We start from the raw sequence: 21,380 nt of genomic DNA, 5'->3' as shown, positions 1-21,380 counted from the left end.
ACATTCTCTGCCTGCAGCAATTCTTGTCGTGTTTGGAAGCCAGTGTTACTCACAAGCCGTGAAATGCATCTCCAGTCCCTCTCAGTCAGGATCTTTTTCCGACCACAATTGTGCCGTCATGTTTCGTAGCCTTATGTATTACACACCTGCTTGTAGACACACTGAATACTCCGCCGCGAAACACCAACGAATCCAGCATCTTCGCACCATGTATGACCATGGGAACAGCCAATACCAATTGCCACTTTTTGCCAGTCTGTCACGTCCTTACGTTTACCCATGTATACGTACAATGTCCACTTGAAATGTATGTGTCTCATTGATTGCAAATGCCTTACGCTCACGTAGAGGCCGTCCGCATGTGGTTAGGCACGTAAGTCGATCAATGCATCATCTGTGAACGATTCATCAGTGCTTACGACCTTAGTCGTTTCTGCGCCCGAAAGCAAAAGAAAACTGGGGTGACAAATTTTTTGTCTGGCGAGCCTATTACGCTATGGGGGACATTCATCTGGGGTTCCATGGGACCTGTGGCAGTAATCGAAGGCAGCGTGGCAGTTGCGTACTACGTGAACATTACTATGGATCACCTGCATCCCTTTGTCCATTGCCGGCCGGTGTGACCGAGCGGCTCTAGGCGCTACAGTCTGGAAACGCGCGATCGCTACGGTCGCAGGTTCGAATCCTGCCTCGGGCATCGATGTGTGTGATGTCCTTAGGTTAGTTAGGTTTAAGTAGTTCTAAGTTCTAGGGGACTGATGACCTCAGAAGTTAAGTCCCATAGTGCTCAGAGCCATTTGAACCAACCTTTGTGCATTACGTCTTACGGAAGACAATGGAATCTTCCAGCAGGATAACAACCCACCTTATGAAGCCACAATCTTGCTACAATGGTCAGGTGAACATGGTAGTAAACTCGCGTTAACATCGTGGTCGCCATATTCCCCTCACAGGGGACCAGTGGGTCACATATGGGGCGATATTGGTAGCTAACTCCACGCCCACGAACAACTAACAAATAGTTTAACAAAAACTGTGTGACGTGAGTGTACACATCTGTTCGTACACGCCTCAACATACATACCAACGTCTTGTAGGATCCACACCACGCAATATCGCTGTTATATTGCGTTCGAGAGGCGGACCAACAAGCTGTATGTAGGTGGTCGTAATGTTTTGGTGCTTAACTGTATTTTTGCTCGGTAGCATACAATTGTACAGACACGTCGCATCCAATGAGTCTGGAAAATTGCTTATATGCAGTAACACATGTATCAACTCTGTCATTGCTACGATTTTCTGAGCACCACAGGCTGTCAGCACGGAAATAATCTGCCTGGCTTCATTTGACATAGCGGCAGAAAGTGCGCCCAACGATAACGCTGGACAGAGAAGTGGTAGCACATCGCTTTGTCAGTCGAGTCCCAGTCCTGCTTTCAGCTGGAAGTAATGCCCGAGTTCACGAAACGCGGTGAGGAACTGTTGTGTACGTAGTTCCGCGTAGTCAGCGCGTACACAACTTTCCCACTAGAGCGCGCCCCGCTAAGCACAACAGCGCAGGCGCAGCGCTCGTCTGTCTCCGCACTACGAGATGGCGCTGCCTTAGAGACGGACCAAATTCTGCTTCCGACGATCCGCGTATTAATATGTAACGCAGCCAATGAGATTGTTGCTAACCTACAACCTATTCTCCTCATGGATCACACTCGCGCAGTGATACCTGAACGCTCGAGGTATTATAACGAGTGTACAGACCTCCGATTAGTCAGTCTGCATTAGTCTGTACGAGTCTGCATTTGTCTGTACCAGTCTATAGTCTTCAGTCTGCGCCTAATAAGATTATCATATTCCTGTATATAGCCATGAAGATAAACGCATAGACGCTTTTGTCAAGTATCAGAGATATATGTGAGAATAAGGTTAATGTACCAATACCAAAGGCACTTCAGATTGTCAATTGTAAATAGCATCCAGAACCAAGTAAAGTAATTTTTATGCTTGTTATTATTTTAATAAATGTGTGTGAAAATTAATCAAGTTTTGTTTAAAGTTGGTCACCGTAAATCTGCTACTCTAAGTGTGCAAGTGTCATTTCTATCGTCTGACCTAACGGCAGAAGATAAACACGCCACGATAAGACCACGAGACATATTGCTGACACTCGCCTACTTCGTTAGAGCGACAAGTCAAATAATCTGATGGTGTGTGTACTGAAGGTCTTACAGTACGCACACCACAGGAACCGAGTGCAGAATGACTAGCATGGGTGACGTCAAGAATAGATCAGCTGCGCAGCTCGGGACAAGCGTATGCACACTGATGGTGGTGGTGGTTAGTGTTTAACGTCCCGTCGACAACGAGGTCATTAGAGACGGAGCGCAAGCTCGGGTTAGGGAAGGATTGGGAAGGAAATCGTCCGTGCCCTTTCAAAGGAACCATCCCGGCATTTGCCTGAAACGATTTAGGGAAATCACGGAAAACCTAAATCAGGATGGCTGGAGACGGGATTGAACCGTCGTCCTCCCGAATGCCAGTCCAGTGTGCTAACCACTGCGCCACCTCGCTCTGTATGCACACTGACCAACACCAAACACTGACTAGGAGTACTCACCTTGAATCACTACGAGGTAGCGCGGTTACTCCTTCAAGTTCTCCGTCACATTCAGAGTGACAATCACCGTAATCACTGTCTGCGCTACCTATGTATTTCGTCGTCGAAAGAGATTTCTTGCTGCTTGTATTCTCGATCAATTTTTTTAACGTGTTCGCACAATGAAATCCAATTTTATTTAGCCGTTAAATTATATTTCTCCTCCGACAAATGTTTCACATACAGGGTTAGTCAGTAGGAAAGGTACATGCCTTGAGGGGTGATACTTGTGGTGATTCTGAACAAAAGCCGGCCGGTGTGGCCGCGCGGTTCTGGACGCTTCAGTCTGGAACCGCACGACCGCTAAGGTCACAGGTTCGAATCCTGCCTCGGGCATGGATGTGAGTGATGTCCTTAGGTTGGTTAGATTTAAGTAGTTCTAAGTTCTAGGAAACTGATGACCTCAGATGTTAAGACCCATAGTGCTCAGAGCCATTTCTGAACAAAAACTCCAAAATAAACATATGCCCTTTTCTTAACCGTTTCCGGGTAAACCAATGTAAACAAGTAGGAACGGGAAACGTGTAGCGTCGTCCTTACTAACCGTGTCAGTACGCAGTTCACTTGTGCATGGTGCATTTGCTTACCTCAGGTCTCTGCAGTGCTTGTCGTAGTGCATGGTACTACAGTGTTGTTACGTTAGCAACGAATGCAGTGAAAATGCCACGGATCTGCACACATGCAGAGTATGCTGACAAGCTGTTTATCTATGGTTTGTCCAATGGGAATTCCAGAGCTGCTGTGCGAGAACACCAACAACGACTTCCGAATCGCAGAGTGCCAGATAGCATGGTGTTTAGCATGGTGTTTCACGGATTCCGTGAGCGTGGTACGCTTCCCAGCGTAAATGTTGTCTCTGAACGTCCCGTACAACAAACTCTTAATGAAGTTGACAATATTCTTCAAACAGTGCAACGCAACCCTACTACTAGCTCCAGAAGAATTGCTGCCCAACTTGGTATTCCACAAACACGAGTGATACGCACAGTGTATCCCTTTCATGGGCAGAGTGCACAACAACATCTGCACGAAGGAGATGCTGCCGCCCGGCAAGAATTCTGTCAATGGATGATTGCCTATGAGTGATTAATTCCATGTATTCTATTGAGTCAACATTTACCCGCAACGGAATCAACAACACGCGCAACTCTCATGTATGGGCAAATGAAAATGTGCACGGCACTCATCATCATCATCATCATCTTGGACAGTTTCCAGCCACTGGCTGGGTCTGTCGGGAACACAAGCCTCTCCATCGTGTTCTGTCTTTCCACCATTCCCCCTCTTCCACCTTCGTCCAGTTCTCTCCTCTTCTCGTCACACAATCCTTCACTCCCTTCACAACAAGGAAGAAGAATAGGCCAAATGTGGATATAACTTGTGGAGGGGAAAAACTACAAGTGGTAGAGAACTTCAAGTACCTGGGAAGCATGATTGAAAGTAAGGGGGGAAACGCAATGGAAATAAATGAAAGGTGCAAAAAAGCAGGGCAGTTCTACAAATGCATTAGGGGGCTTATTTGGAGCAAGGAGGTGCCACAGAAATCCAAGGGAATTATATACCGAACCTACTTAGTCCCCATATTGGCATACGGAAGTGAGACATGGGTAATGCACAAAAGCGACAAAAGTAGAATACAGGCTAGTGAAATGAAGTTCCAGAGGAGCAGGTTGAGTGTAACAAGACGAGACAGAATGCGAAATGTGTATGTGAGGGAAAGACTAAAGGAGGAACCAGTACAGGACAGGATAGAAAAATCAAGACTGCAGTGGTATGAAGAGAATGGATGAGGGAAGAATTCCAAAGAGGATGTTTGATCTGCAACTGGAGGGGAAGAGGCCCAGAGGAAGACCAAGAGATAGATGGGTGCACGCTACTGTGGAAACGAATTTTCAATGACGTTTCTGAGTCCACGTGTGGTGCGGTATCATTGATGACCAACTCATCGGTCCAGTTCTTTTAGGTTGTCTTACTGGTACACGGTATCTTGAGTTTCTTTCAAATGTGTTGCCAGAATATGTGGAGGAAGTCCCTTTGGCAACACGGGTTCACCATGACGGAGCTCCTACACATTCCGTACGGCCAGTGACACAGTATCTCGACACTACATATCCTGGTCGTTGGATCGGTCGCCGTGCAGTCATTGCTTGGACGCCGAGGTCACCCGATCTTACCCCATTGGATTACTGTTTGTGGGTGTGGCTAAAGAGCGACGTCTACAAAGGCAGAGTGGACACAAGAGAGGAACTTCTGGCTCGTATTTTACATGCTGTCTACAAGGGCAGCAACATGCATTGAAGCTTGTGGTGTCACCGCCAGACACCACTTGCTAGGTGGTAGCCTTTAAATCGGCCGCGGTCCATTAGTATACGAGGTGTGGCTAGAAAAAAACCGGAATAGTACTGGTGAAACAATAAAACGAATGCAATAAGGCTGAAAGTCGCGTGGCCTGTCACGTGACTCTCGCTCCGCCTACTGCTCGAGTTTCATCTGCCTCCTGCACTCAGTCTGCCCGTGGCGTCTGTTTTAAGTAGTTGACGTTTTGTCTGTGCGTCGGAAAATGTTGAGTGTACAGAAAGAACAGCGTGTTAACATCAAATTTTGTTTCAAACTAGGAAAATCTGCAAGTGAAACGTTTGTAATCTTACAACAAGTGTACGGCGATGATTGTTTATCGCGAACACAAGTGTTTGAGTGGTCTAAACGATTTAAAGATGGCCGCGAAGACACCAGTGATGACACTCGCACTGGCAGACCATTGTCAGCAAAAACTGATGCAAACATTGAAAAAATCGGTAAACTTGTTCGACAAGATCGCCGTTTAACAATCAGAGCAGTGTCTGAGTTAACAGGAGTTGACAAGGAAAGTGTTAGGCAGATTCTTCATGAAAGTTTCAACGTGAACAAAGTGTGTTCAAAAATGGTTCCAAAGTGTCTCACAATTGAACAGAAGGAACGCCGAAGAATGATTTGTTCTGACATCCTGGAAAACATTGAAAGTGATCCCATCTTCTTACAAAATGTTATTACTTGCGATGAATCGTGGTTTTTTACTTACGATCCCGAAACTAAACGCCAATCGATGCATTGGAAAACTCCTGGTTCTCCACGACAAAAAAAAAGGCACGAATGTCAAAATCGAAATTCAAGGCAATTTTTTTTTGACATCCAAGGGATTGTGCACATTGATTGGGTACCAGAGGGACAAACAGTGAATCAGCATTACTACATTAGCGTCCTGGCTACCCTACGTGAGCGAGTACGGAGAAAACGGAACGATTTGTGGAGAAAAAAGTCATGGATCCTTCACCAAGACAATGCCCCAGCTCACAGTGCGTTGTCAGTGAAGACGTTTTTCGCAAAACACAAGATTCCCATCTTAGATCATCCACCCTACTCACCTGATTTGGCCCCCTGTGACTTTTTTCTTTTCCCTAAAGTCAAGTCAGCTTTGAAAGGAACTAGATTTGACACTGTTGAAGCAGTAAAAGAAAAAGCGACGGAAGTAATGTATGGACTTACCGAAAATGATCTGCAGCATTTCTACGAACAGTGGAAAATTCGTATGGAGCGGTGTAGAGACCGAGGAGGAGAGTACATTGAAGGAGATAACATGAAATTGTAAATAATTGTAAATAAATGTTTTTTCCAGTATCAGTCCGGTTTTTTTCTAGCCGCACCTCGTACGTCGGACCCGCGTGTCGCCACTGTCAGTGATCGCAGACCGAGCGCCACCACACGGCAGGTCTAGAGAAACTTCTAGCACTCGCCCCAGTTGTACAGCCGACGTTCATAGCAGTGGTTCACTGACAAATACGCTCTCATTTGCCGAGACGATAGTTAGCATAGCCTTCAGCTACGTCATTTGCTACGACCTAGCAAGGCGCCGTATTCAATTGATATTTATCTTGAAGCATGTACAGTCAAGAGAGATGTACACCAATTATGGATTAAAGTATTACATCATCTACGTACTTTATTTGCAATTCTCAAGACATTGTCCTGTTCCAGACCTCACGCCAGTCTGCGTGTAATTAAACGCGTGCATTTCGGCCTCCTCTAGCAACACGGTGTTGGCTCTTCTGCCAACACTTCAAAGCTGACGGTAGACTCTTTGAACTTCTTCTGTGAGGAAACGTACACAATTAAACAAACCATAACATAACAGTATCTTAATTTACCGTCACCTGCACCTTTCCCATTCCTAGCTGTCTTCATTGGTTTACCCGGAGACGGTTAGGAAAAGGCATATTTTAATTACAAGTTTTTTGTTCAGAATCACCAGTAGTATCGCCAGTCAAAGCATGTACCTCTCCTCTTGACTCACCCTGTATGTTACGTGGCAGAAAACATTCTTAGAAGCTACCTGACCTTTCACAATAGAGCAAATATTCGCTACTGGGTTTAATTTCGGGTGGTAAGGAGAAAGGCGTAAAGCAATGTGACCAGTAGTTTCTAGAATCTTATCGAAGGAATACTCGATGTTCCTTGGCTTGGTTCTTCGAACAGGCCCGAACAGAACAGGTTTCAGCATGTCATCCAAGAATGGGATACGTTCCTTTGTCATCCACTTACTGACATCATCATTAATTCAGTTAGACGTTGGAGCTTTGTTTATATTTAACGTTGTGATAAGCAACATTGTCGAAGATTAATACAGAGTTAGATTTTAAATTGGGAATCACCTTTTCTGTCAACCACTTTTCACAATTTTGTTGGTTCATGTGGCGGGGTAGTCTCCGATAGCTTGATTTGACTTCCAAATGACAAACGCATTAGCAATAAGGCCATTTGCACCATCCGCACGAGTTATTATTAAGCGTTGTCCTTTGATAATGGCTTGAGGAGACAGTGACTTGTATTACCGTCCCATGATTTCCCGTTTACATGTGATGACAAAATGAAAGTTTCATCAACGTAAACAATGTCTCTGTTTTCCGCCCTAATTTTTTAATTGCTTGCCGGCCTGTGTAAACGAGCGGTTCTAGGCGCTACAGTCTGGAACAGCGCGACCGTTACGGTCGCAGGTTCGAATCCTGCCTCGGGCATGGACGTGTGTGATGTCCTTAGGTTAGTTAGGTTTAAGTAGTTCTGAGTTCTAGAGGACTGATGACCTCAGATGTTCAGTCCCATAGTGCTCAGAGCCATTTGAACCATTTTTTTAATTGCTTCAAATACGCACTTCTTTTTTCTCGCATGTCATTTCTCTCTAACGGTATGATCCTGCTTGATTTTTTTTAGCCGAAAACCAAACTACACTAGTGCTGCTACTTTCAAAATATACAGCTTCTTTCGACTTCTGTTTCTTTCTTTTCACTGTAAGCACCCGTTTTTCGGTCAAATAAAAATTGTATGCACTTTATCTAACAATGGCCTCAACAAATATATCAATATTAATAACTTGAATAGAACGTATTAAGCCGGCCGCGGTAGCCGAGCGGTTCTAAGCGCTCCAGCCGGAATCTCGCTGCCGCTACGGTCGCAGGTTCGAATCCTGCCTCGGGCACGGATGTGTGTGATGTCCTTAGGTTTAAGTAGTTCTAAGTCTAGGGCGACTGATGACCTCAGATTTTGAGTCCCATAGTGCTCAGAGCCATTTGAACCATTTTGAACAACCTACTAACGTTCCACAATAATATTTATTAGTTCATTATGAATCGGCTTTCGGCTTCTTAGGCCATCGTCAGATAACTTAATGTTGAACAGATAGTCCACACAGCTTCAGCGACAATTCATAGCTGTACAAAGAATGGTGTACAAAGATATCTGACATTTTTACAGCTATGAATTCTCGCTGAAGTTGTGTGGACTATCTGTTCAACATTAAGCGATAATTCATAGCTGTACAAAGAATGGTGTACAAAGATATCTGACATTTTTACAGCTATGAATTCTCGCTGAAGTTGTGTGGACTATCTGTTCAACATTAAGCGATAATTCATAGCTCTACAAAGAATGGTGTACAAAGATATCTGACATTTTTACAGCTATGAATTCTCGCTGAAGTTAAGTGGACTACCTGTTCAGCATTAAGTTATCTGACGACAGCCTAAGAAGCCGAAAGCCGGTTCATAAGGAAGTGTAAATATTATTGGGGAAGATTAATACGTTGTATTCAAGTTCTTAGAATGTCTATATTCCATAAATATATCAGTGTCTATGGCTGTTTTGCATTTAGAGTTACAAATTTCCTTCCTCCACTAGATACCGAAGCCTGATTTCCGTTTCAATTTTCTATATAATCGTCTGTGAAACGCCAGTGGCCACTTGGGCTGTCTGTCGATCTCAGTGGACACACCTTCCACAAACGTTAAAACGTAATGTACAATCTCCCGTGACTGAGTATTCAGTTTCCTGCCTTTCAGTTTTGGAGTACTAATAGGCGACATAATATGAGTCTGAAGTCACTGCGCACTTGTAATACAAACTTGGTAAAACACATGACGGAGCACGTGGCAAATGGAAGGCAGCAATACGTATTAGTGCCGAACAGTACCTCTGCGCTTGCGCAGTGGCCACCCAGGAGTTAACACTGTAACGCTCGCGTAGCTTTCAGATATCTGGCGCGGAGTGTACGTTTAACACCTAACTGTTGCGTAAGCCATCTGACAGATTTTTTAGGGGCGAGCAGTAATTTGCTGCGAAATGGCTGTAAACACTTACAGAGCTCGATTTGAATCACAACTAGACAGAACATCACTCGTCTGAACATTTCAATACAGTATTTCAGGAACTGTTCATGAAAAGTTTCACGAGTCTTCTTCAATTAACCATTGCGAAAGTAAGCTCGAGCTACACACAGCTTTTCTTTCACAGATACGGCTTACTTCACTTAAGCAACGTCGAAGAGACGCTCACAGCACTTTCAAGCTACAACGGAAACTCTGACAATCAAGCGTGACCGCAAGATCAGGCGAACCTGGACGTGATGGTACGGTTTGGCCGCTTTTATCTTGGATACACCGAGGAAGGGATGTGGAGTAGATATCGATTTACGAGTAACAGGTGAGAGAATTAACTGAGACAGTAGACAAGGTATAATGATTATTATAATACCTGGAAACCCTTGACCTTGATCAGCTCCTTTATCCTGTCAACAATGTAAAAGTCGCAGTCTGCGTCGTAGTAACCGATGTCCCCGGTTCGTAACCAACCGTCGGCACTGAGGGTCTCTGCAGTCGCTTTTGCGTTGTTGTAGTATCCCAGCATCACCTGAAACATACGTGCGTCCAGCGGATAATAAATGATAGCAAGTGGAGCAATGTAATGCAAAAGGTAAAATCGTCACGCACAATACATTTATCATTCAAAAACTATTCTTGCAATTACACGTGTGAGTTGATTTTCTTTTTAATCGACTTTTCTCTCTGTCCATTATCCATACATGGTTAATGACTTTGCAAAAATGAGTTGTGCTTGAATAAACACTTATAAATAATAATATTTCCCAGTTCTTTCATGGGGAAGGAGGAAGTTCAACTCCTATTCTTTACCTACATGTATATCTTACCAAAGATATTTGGCAGTTCTTCACAAACTGTGATGATTGACAGAAGTGCACTGGCAGAAGGACCCACACACATCCAGGCTAGACACAGTAAGGAGAATAATGGAACAATCTTTAAAACTGATTCGCAGCAAACATTCTAATTCATAATATTACAAAGAGAAGTAATATTATTCCATTGCAAAATAATAAAAATGACTTACAGGTACCGAATCAGAGATTATGAACACATTATTGAAACTCCGTGGCACTATACTCAGAAAACTTTTATATTAACTCAATCAAAAAGCTTCATTCCGGCTATGGAAGTAGAAATTTGTTATCACTGTGTTGATCTGCAAACGGTATTGCTACCCTACTTTTCTTCCTCTCATTCCTTCGCTCAGCACTGCAGGATGGAATTATCGTAGTAATTATAAATGTTGAATAAACTGTGAAATTCATAATTACAGTACCAGGAATAAACGTACTTTCCATGTAGAATATGCACCCCTAAGCTAAAAATTTAAGTTCTATAGTCTGCTATGAATGTATTCAACATATTACTGATAGACATCAGGCAGGACGTTGGACGTCCTCAGGTGTTCAGAAAGTGGGTGAAACAGTACCTTTTAGGACACAGCCTATTTATCAAAATTTTTCGCCTGGATGGATGTAAATTAACGTTAATATTCATGATAAACAGATTTTAACGTTCCGAACACACATGCTGCTGCTAGCGCCCTCCGTAAAGCTAGATAAATAAATTATTAGCATGAAGTATTGAATGAAAACAGCATTGGGGTAGCGTAAGCGGTACTTCATTTTCTCCTTACACACATCTGTAAGCATATTGTCATATCGCTGGCTTAGTTGTGGAGTATCTTTGCGGGCAGCCGCGTCTGTAGTGAGTCGAGCACGGGACACAAAACTGTTGTTTAGTGTGTAGCTCTGCATGTAGAAGCATTGATAGTATTCAGGTTGAAGTGTTGCTACAAGTGCTATTACAGTAAAGTGATGACATATGGAAATGGTTCAGAGGAAAGTGCGTCAGGAAGTAATTGAAAATGAGCAGTGGTGTTAATAATGTATTTATGTGTCCTCTCGTTGCGTGTTCGGTCTCCAAGAATGAACAAATGTGAATCAGTAATACTATTTACCATAAAAGAGTGCAATCAAGTGCCAGTGATTTGTAGCGAGCGTGAGAACGTGTGTTCGATCATTGCGTTCCGCATTATCAACAATCAGCCGCGCCACGACGGTTACGCGCACGCTCGTACAAGTGAGAATTGAGAACTGAAAAATTAACTTTACGAACAGTGTTATATCATTACTAGTGACAAGGAGGACTATTACCAGGTATCTCTATGTGTGACGAGCGTAAGAACTTTCGTTCGATTATTCGGCTTCCGTATCATCAACAGTCACCCGCGTCGTGTCGGTTATGCGTACGCTCGTCTGAATTATATTTTGGACAGTTAATCATCAAGATTGTTAATTGGGATGACATTTACGATTTAGAGTGTAAACAGTGCAACCTGTGGTTTCCATATCGTCTCAGAATATAGATGTTCATACCAGACATAGGACAGTGTTGTGTTTAAACGTTGAGTGGCGCCCCTAAAGCCGCTTGCATTTCTTCGATAGATAATTTCAGGCAAGCCAACAGCAGTGTGGAGCAGAACAGTACGACCGCAGCGGGATTACCAGGTACGTGGTGTGGACAGGGCGCACGGTCACGAAACGAGAGTGTAAGGTACCCCCCCCCCCCCCCCCTTGCCCATTCGTACTCCCGGGCGTGTAACACATCTTACGACAAGAGTGTTAATTATTAACTTTTTTGGTAAATTCTGAAGATGAACCAATTACTATGTGAAACGTCCCCTTTTGTCCTAATCACGTGTGCAGTTGTACGAATATTTCCCATCAATTCATAAGCATTTCAGTAAGTAGCACAAAATACGAGTAATCATATGTTTCCAAGTAATGAGCGTGTCGTATTTGCGATGCTTTCTACAAAGGAATGTCAATAGCGAGGTTAATGGCCTCTTTTTTTTCACCTAACGGCTGTTTCTCCAGGTGGTTGGCACAGGTGGCCGCTCAAGATGCATTACGCCAAGGTCACTTACCTTTCTTACCGAAATATTTACGACAACAGTTTCCGCTACGGTGGCAGTCTCGTATAAAAATATTTCACAGGTCAAGAATTTGCGTTACAAATCTCAATAGTCATAATATATATAGCAGTTCATGACAAATTTCAAAACTCCGCCATCTCTCTCCCCACATCCACCACTGCTGGCGGCTCACCTCCAACTGCGCAACGCTACGCGCTGTTCACAGCCAGCTGCCTAACACTACAATGGCGAGTATTACAACAATGCAAAGCAGCCACAGACTGCACACAGCACAGTCAGTGATTTTCATACAGAGGTGGCGTTACCAATAAAAAACCTAAACAGCCTACTTACATATGTAAGGATAAATATTCCATAAGACATGTAATATATTAAAAGCCAAAGAGTTAATACTAAAGGCAGTGGAGAGACATTGCAAGCGAGGAGTTGAAAAGACATTATCTGTGACACTTTCATTCTTCTCAAAATAAAATATTGTGAAAACAGGACTTCCTGTAGCGGTATATCACTTCTGCTGTTACCGGTGACACGATAGGAGTGTTTCCAGGTTCGGCTATACTACACTGAAGAGCCAAAGAAGCTTGTACACCTGCCTAATATCGTGTTGGGCCACGGCGAACACGCAGAAGTGCCGCAACACGACGTAGCATGGACTCGACTAAAGTCTGAAGTAGTGCTGAAGGGAATTGACACCGTGAATCCTGCAGGGCTGTCTCTTCTGAACAGCACGTTGCAAGGCATCCCACATATGCTCAATAATGTTCATGTCTGGGGAGTTCGGTGGCCAGCGGAAGTGTTCAAACTCAGAAGAGTGTTCCTTGAGTCACTCTGTAACAATTATGAACGTGTGGAGTTCGCATTGTCTTGCTGGAATTGCCCAAGTCCGTCGGAATACACAACGGACATGAATGGAGGCAGGTGACCAGACAGGATGATTACGTATGTGTCACCTGTCAGATTCGTACTTAGGCGTATCAGGTGTCCCATATCACTCCAACTGCACACGCCCCACACCTTTACAAAGCCTCCACAGGCTCCAACAATTCCCTGTTGACATGCAGGGTCCATGGATTCATGAGATTGTCTTCATACCCTTACACGTCCATCCGCTCAGTACAATTTGCAACGAGATTCGTCGGACCAGGCAACATGTTTCCAATCATCAACAGTCGAATGTCGGTGATGACGGGCTCAGGCGAGGCGTAAAGCTTTGCGTCGTGCAGTCATCAAGGGTACAGGAGTGGCCTTCGGCTCCAAAAGCCCATATGGATGACGTTTCTTTTTATGGTTCGCTCTCTGAAACTTGTTGATGGCCCAGCATTGAAATTTGCAGCAATTTGCGGAAGGATTGCACTTCTGTCACGTTCAACGATTCTCTCCAGTTGCCTTTGGTCGTTTTCGTGCAGGATCTTTTTCCGGCCGCAGCGATGTCGGAGACATGATGTTTTACCGGATTCCTGATTTCCACGGTACACTGGTGAAATGGTGGCACGGGAAAATCCCAACTTCATCGCTACCTCGGAGATGCTGTGTCCCATCGCTCGGGTACCGACTATAACAGCACATTCAAACTGACTTAAATCTTGGTGACCTTCGTTGTAGCAGTAGTAACCGATCTAACAACTGCGCTAGACACTTGTTGTCTGATGTAGACGTTGTCCACCGCAGCACCGTATTCTGTCTGTTTACATAGCTCTGTATTAGAATACGCATGCCTGCACGAGTTTCTTTGGTGCTTCAGTGTATTTACTGAATAATAAGCGTACTTTTGTTCAAAGGGTGTCTGCTTTGTAGACTCCTATAGTTTGTCATTTGTTGTGGCTTAGACCCGTGGTCTAGGGTTCAGTCCGCTGTTAGCAGCGGTGGGGCAAGGTCGTCGTGCCTGTGTCCCCCTGTTTCGCGCACCGCGCGCGCGAGTGTTTACGTTTACCTTCCGCTGCGGCGAGTGTCACGCGTCCGTGTCTCGGTAGCGCCATGGCGCACTCGTATCGCAAGTCCACCATTAAGATCTCATTTCAAGCGGACTATGCAAGACCTCGAGCACTTGACATTGAACGTTTCATCCGGGAAGAACTTCATATTGCACCTCACGACATCATTGGGATCCACTTTTCTATAACACAAAGTGTCGTCTACATAAAAATGATCAATGAAACGGCGTGCACTGATGTTGTGTGTCGACACGCTCATGGACTTAAATTCAAGCATTCTGATGGTCACATAGGAACTGTCACGATCGACCACGCTGGATTAGGCCTTCGCACTCTGAGGGTCTTCGAGCTGCCATTCGAAGTCCCGCCAGATGTTGTGGTGACAGCTTTCAAACCGTACGGCAACGTGCTAAGCCACTTGGCTGAAAAATGGCAAACGTTTGAAACGTACCCCGTCTTAAATGGAGTGCGACAAATTAAGATTGCACTGACGAAGCATGTGCCATCCTATTTAGTAATTGGCGGCTGCAGAGCCATTGTCATGTACGACGGACAACCGCGTACTTGCGCCGGCTGTGGCCAGGAAGGACATGTTCGATCGGCCTGCATTCAACGCCGACTGACTCAGACACCGGTTGGTGAAGTTCCATCCCCGGCGACGCCTACTTCACTCCCCATCACTTATGCAGCGGCTGCAACCGCAACAGCTGTTCCTGCCCAGGATCGTAACACCTTATTGCAGTCAGTGGTCGATGACAGTGTGGCGGTCAGCATATCCCCCTCTACGACGTCATCGGCAGACTTGCCTCAAGACGGTGATCAATTGTGCCTCCAAGACGAGCCTAAAGAGAAGATGGAAGTAGAAACTGAAATTGTCCCGACCTCTGCCTTCCTACCAATGGAGACCGCATCAGAGGATTGTCGCCCGCACTCTGACACAGAACAACATGTCCGGAAACAACGGTCCCCTCGCAAACGCAAGAAACGGCGCCATACGCCATCCGATGATTGCCTGCTTCGGATGTGTGACTCGGACGAACATCCGGCGTCGGACGACAATCAGGACTCTACCACCACAACTCACCCTTCCCGTCACGATGCTACGGCGGATACAATTTCTGAGCCTCAGTCTGACAACATCACTTCTGCTACTGAACATGCGCGCGAGTGCTCTACTCACAGCACTCATCAACAGTTACCAATTGCTGCATCTGATTCTTGGGCGGATGATGTCGAGGATGAGCCACAGCACCAGGAGGATGCCCAAGGCAGAGATGCTCCCGCGGCTGTACCCAGCAGCGACCAACAACAGTGACTACGGCTGTATCGTCAGCCTCTGTGGGGCCGCCCGTGCCGCCCACACCTGGCCTCCTGCACAACCCAGTTGCCGACCTGGCTGACCAAACGTACCGTCTAGCGACGATTAACATCAACAACATACGTGCCCGACATAAACTACAGATGCTACAGGACCTGCTCAACGCAGCAGACATCGACATTGCGCTCCTTCAAGAGGTGTATGTCACATTCAAGGGACCCTATGGCTACAAGACTTGGGTCTCACATGCGTCTGCAAATGGCAGTGGTGTGGCGATCCTCCTCCGCGAAGGAATATCCGCAGACGACGTCGAGTATCTCCCTGACGCCCTTACTATCCAAGGAGTCAAACTTATTAACATCTATGCACCGTCAGGATCTGGTCGGCGTCGGGAACGATCCACCTTTTTCGCTCATACAATCACGCCCCTTTTTATGGGCCGTCAGGACGCCTTGATAATGGGAGGGGACTTTAACTGTAGCCAAGCACCTAAGGATCAGTTACCACATCATTCTCCCTGCGCAGACCTTACGACAATTATTAATAATCTTCAATTGGTGGACTTGTGGGAACATGTTTGTGGCGATCGGCCCGGATTTACTCACTACACCAGCCATTCCTCCAGCCGCATCGACCGGATTTACATCTCGCGCTCCATAGCGGTGGGGACAAGAGCTGCCGAAGTTTGGCCCACAGCTTTTTCTGACCACGAGGCCTACATCTGCGCTATTACCCTCGGCCGCCAGAAGGTATGGCACAGCCGTGGTCCTTGGAAGTTGAACGCCGCCCACCTCGCTTCTCAGGAATGCCGCCGCCTTATAGAGAACACGTGGGACTCTTGTAGCCGCCGGCGTGGTACCTACCGGTCTACACTGTCGTGGTGGTTACTTTGCGCCAAACCAGCCCTCCGGAAGACCTTGATAGGCTACGGCCGAGATGTTGCACCATGGAAGAGACATGCCATGGACTTTTACTACAGCATCTTAAGGGAATGTACAACACTGCCGTACTCACCTGCACGGCAGATGACGGTGAACCGTGCCAAGGCACAGATCATCCGATTAACACGTTGCCACCTTGAGGGTGCGATCGTCAGAGCGCGCACTCACGACAGAGTGGCCCAGGAGGAACCGTCTATGTACCACGTCATTGCAGAACGACGTCGCCGACGCAGGACACTGATCCACGCTATCACGACGGAAGACGGACGACGCCTTGATACCCAGCGCGACATAGGAAACGCCCTTCATGCTCACTACACTAGGCTGTACTCGGAACATCGACATCCCCCCAGAGGTGATCGCCGAAGTCTCTCAACTCACTTATGGCTCGATCTCTCCGACAGCGGCGGCGGATTTGACTACAGATGTAACGGAAGAGGAAATCATTGAAGCAATACAGGCTGGGGCTGCTCATAAGTCCCTGGGACCTGATGGCCTTCCTCTGGAATTTTACCGGACGTATCAACAATTGCTGGCACCAGCATGGACTGATATTTGCCGCGATCTTATGTCTCCCACGACGCAGATACCTGGGGCCTTCCTAGAAGGACTGATTGTGCCTATACACAAACCACGAGGCGGATCCAGGATCAGTGACTATCGGCCCTTGACCTTACTCAACAGTGACTTGAAGATTTTCACCCGGCTTCTGGCGGCACGCCTAAAGCGATCAGTACGATGTGTTGTGTCGCAGGACCAGGCATCGTTAGGTGGTGACCATAATATTCGCACTGCATTGTGCCGGTATAGAGATATGATCGCGCTAGTCAAAGCTCGCCAACTGCCAGGAGTTTTGGCCTCACTCGACTTTAGCCAGGCCTTTGACAGAGTCGACCACACATTTTTGATGGAGGTACTGCGACACATGGGGTATCCGGACGTCATAGTTAATGTACTGATGCGTCTCCTACGCGGCGTGACGTCCAAGGTGTTATATAATGGCCGTCTTACGCCGCCGATACAGATCCAGCGATCGGTGCGACAAGGCTGCCCTCTTTCGGCGATATTGTACGCCCTCGTCTTGGAACCACTCCTCTGCGGCCTCTGACAACGCCTGACTGGAATATCGCTTGGTGGACACACTTTTTGCTGCACTGCCTATGCGGATGATCTGGTACTCCTTCTTCGCAATAATGACGAAGTTCGTGCAGCACTGGCGTGGGTGGCGACCTACGGCGCGGCATCGGGGAGCCATCTCAATCTCCACAAATCACACGCCCTGTCTATAGGCAGAGGCCTACCCGACGAGAGTGTCGCACCGCTAAGAATCAGTGACACAATCCGCTGTCTTGGCATTGATTTCACATCTGACATGAAGCGTTCAACAGCCCTTAACTACAGGCGTTTATTGAATCAGATGAGAGCAGGAATAAGTGACCACCGTCTGTGACATCTAGACCTCCTGCAACGGACACGATATGCTAACGTCTATTTGGCGTCACGTATCCCCCATTTTGCACAGATACTCCCCGTACCACCTACCCTGGCTCACCGCATGTTGGCGGTTTTGGGATCCTTTGTTAATACGGGCATGTTATTTAAGATTCGTTACGAGTCCCTAACCCTCCCGAGGAGCAGAGGGGGTTTAGGCCTTTGTCATGTTCAGAACAGAGCGAAGGCCCTGTTCGTCAGCTGTCACCTGCAACTGTGGCGACGAGGTCCGACGTGCCTCACAAGTCCCTTACTGGAAGCCTTACGACCAATCTCACTCGCACCCCCTGTGATGATATCGGACATCCCGGCACCTTTCTTCTACATTAGCCAGTTCTTCCTTGAATTAAGCTACATCCGCACCGCACTACTACCCACACGCTTGATGATGACGAGGGCGGTATATGCTGCCATGCAAATGAACAGGATGCCGAATGTGATTGAAAGCAAACACCCCAACACCCAGTGGCGCGCGGTGTGGCAGGCAGTGAATGCCACCACCCTTGATACTAACGTGCAATCTGCATGGTACGTAACTGTTAATGGGAAACAGTTGTGCCAGTCCCGCCTACATCACATCCACCTAGCTGCTTCACCCTTGTGTGCCACATGCCAAGTGATTGACACGGATGAACATCGTTTCGAATGCGGGTCGGCAAAGGACGTTTGGTATTTGGTGCGTCAGATATTGGCTTTTCTCACACGCACGACTCCCGACAGGATAACTACCCGATCACTTCTTTTCCCCGATAAGATTTATTTCCCAAGAGCAAAAACGAACTCTGTGACGTGGATCAGCGGCCACGCTGTTCACTACCTCTTCGGTAATGGCGAAAAGACGGTACCCGATTTTTGGTATTACCTCAACGAACGACATTGTGCGATCGTCAAGAACCCTAAATATAGGCAATATTTTTTCTAATTTTCTTTGGAGCGCATTCCATAATCCGCCTCGCAGCTGGATTATCGATGACATGAGAAGATAACCATAGCACCTCTTCCCAGTTCCTTTTTTTTTATGAGATTGAACAAACAACGGAAACAACACAGCAACGAGAAGACAGTCATCGAAAAATTCGCAGCGGGCTATAGTATGGAGCATCCTTTGTCGTAACGGGACGACTTCCTATTATTCTGTTTATGTAGCCGAAGAGGAACGGCCTTCCTTTTATCCATTTGTATAAAAATAAAATAAAATAAAAATAAAAAAGCAGAAAAACAAACCTTCCAAAACCATTTTTCCCTTAAAAAAAATTAAAGATTTGTTCAGTTTCAGTATTAAAAACGCAAGTTGAAACTTTAAACGCTTGTTATTTCAAAACAACGTTTTTCAAGTTAGCGGGAGCTATCACACATGAAATGTACACAGAATTACAATATCCCTTTTTGTAACTTGCGAGACGGCGTTTTTTCTACTGTTGTACGTAGTATTTTTTAATATATTTTAACTCCGATTTTTGGTGCACGTTTTTATGACGACATTTTTGTCGAAAACACTGACATTCACCTCAGAGTGCGGCCATTTTTAGAAACTCTTTTTTAAAGATGTCTGTACGTACTACATTAGACAATATCATTAGTTTCAATTTTTTGAAATTTTGTTCTAGGTTGGAAACTGTGGTGTTCATAGTTCCCCACAACCGTCCTCGCATTCCGCGAAGGCCTTTCGTCTATGTCGTGTAGCGTCATCTAGGTGCAAGCTTTTTACTTAAAAATGTTACACAATAAAATCTTAAGGGTGTACTATAAAGAGCTAAATTCAGTTTTGTAAAAAAAAAAGAAAAAAAAGGGTTAGCGTCTTAGATTCATACTCAAAACGTCTTCGGTCTCGGGTTCGATCCCCGCCACTGCCTAAATTTTGATAAATAATCAGCATTGGCGGCCGAAGACTTCCAACATAAGAAGTCAGCCTCATTCTGCCAACGGCCTTGTCAAAGAGGGCGGAGGAGCGGATAGAGGTTCAGGGCACTCTCTTGTCCTAGGGGTGGGAAATTGCCCCTAAAGGCGGAAGAATCAGCAATGATCAACGACATGAGGATGCAGAAGGCAATGGAAACCACTGCATTAAAGACACGTAACGTGTATCCACAGGACATGTGGCCTGTAGTTGAAGAAGTGTCATGATGATCTCTCCATTGGCAAAAGATTCCGGAATAGTCCCCCATTCGGATCTCCGGGAGGGGACTGCCAAGGGGGAGGTTACCATGAGAAAAAGATTGAATAAACAACGAAAGGATAACATTCTACGAGTCGGGGCGTGGAATGTCAGAAGCTTGAACGTGGTAGGGAAACTAGAAAATCTGAAAAGGGAAATGCAAAGGGTCAGTCTAGATATAGTAGGGGTCAGTGAAGTGAAGTGGAAGGAAGACAAGGATTTCTGGTCAGATGAGTATCGGGTAATATCAACAGCAGCAGAAAATGGTATAACAGGTGTAGGATTCGTTATGAATAGGAAGGTAGGGCAGAGGGTGTGTTACTGTGAACAGTTCAGTGACCGGGTTCTTCTAATCAGAATCGACAGCAGACCAACACCGACAACGATAGTTCAGGTATACATGCCGACGTCGCAAGCTGAAGATGAACAGATAGAGAAAGTGTATGAGGATATTGAAAGGGTAATGCAGTATGTAAAGGGGGACGAAAATCTAATAGTCATGGGCGACTGGAATGCAGTTGTAGGGGAAGGTGTAGAAGAAACGGTTACAGGAGAATATGGGCTTGGGACAAGGAATGAAAGAGGAGAAAGACTAATTGAGTTCTGTAACAAGTTTCAGCTAGTAATAGCGAATACCCTGTTCAAGAATCACAAGAGGAGGAGGTATACTTGGAAAAGGCCGGGAGATACGGAAAGATTTCTATTAGATTACATCATGGTCAGACAGAGATTCCGAGATCAGATACTGTATTGTAAGGCGTACCCAGGAGCAGATACAGACTCAGATCACAATATAGTAGTGATGAAGAGTAGGCTGAAGTTCAAGACATTAGTCAGGAAGAATCAATACGCAAAGAAGTGGGATACGGAAGTACTAAGGAATGACGAGATACGTTTGAAGTTCTCTAACGCTATGGATACAGCAATAAGGAATAGCGCAGTAGGCAGTACAGTTGAAGAGGAATGGACATCTCTAAAAAGAGCCATCACAGAAGTTGGGAAGGAAAACATAGGTACAAAGAAGGTAGCTGCGAAGAAACCATGGGTAACAGCAGAAATACTTCAGTTAATTGATGAAAGGAAGGCCCGCATCTCGTGGTCGTGCGGTAGCGTTCTCGCTTCCCACGCCCGGGTTCCCGGGTTCGATTCCCGGCGGGGTCAGGGATTTTCTCTGTCTCGTGATGGCTGGGTGTTATGTGCTGTCCTTAGGTTAGTTAGGTTTAAGTAGTTCTAAGTTCTAGGGGACTGATGACCATAGATGTTAAGTCCC

The 21,380-nt window shown here is 45.9% G+C and overlaps 1 protein-coding gene across 3 annotated transcripts in view; it reads right to left on the bottom strand.

Annotated features, from left to right (window-relative positions):
• LOC126210279 (uncharacterized) overlaps nt 1–21,380 on the bottom strand; it is a 340,068-nt gene that overhangs the window by 29,155 nt on the left and 289,533 nt on the right. For all 3 annotated transcript variants that reach the window (XM_049939475.1, XM_049939477.1, XM_049939476.1), the window contains exon 9: nt 9,707–9,862. In XM_049939475.1, the coding sequence (XP_049795432.1) occupies nt 9,707–9,862 (156 nt within the window). The remainder of the gene's footprint in view (nt 1–9,706; nt 9,863–21,380) is intronic.

This window comes from Schistocerca nitens, chromosome 10 (assembly GCF_023898315.1).
Source record: "Schistocerca nitens isolate TAMUIC-IGC-003100 chromosome 10, iqSchNite1.1, whole genome shotgun sequence".
Taxonomy (NCBI): domain Eukaryota; kingdom Metazoa; phylum Arthropoda; class Insecta; order Orthoptera; family Acrididae; genus Schistocerca; species Schistocerca nitens.
Note: the sequence above shows the minus strand (reverse complement) of the source record. Positions and strands in the feature narration are given on the sequence as shown.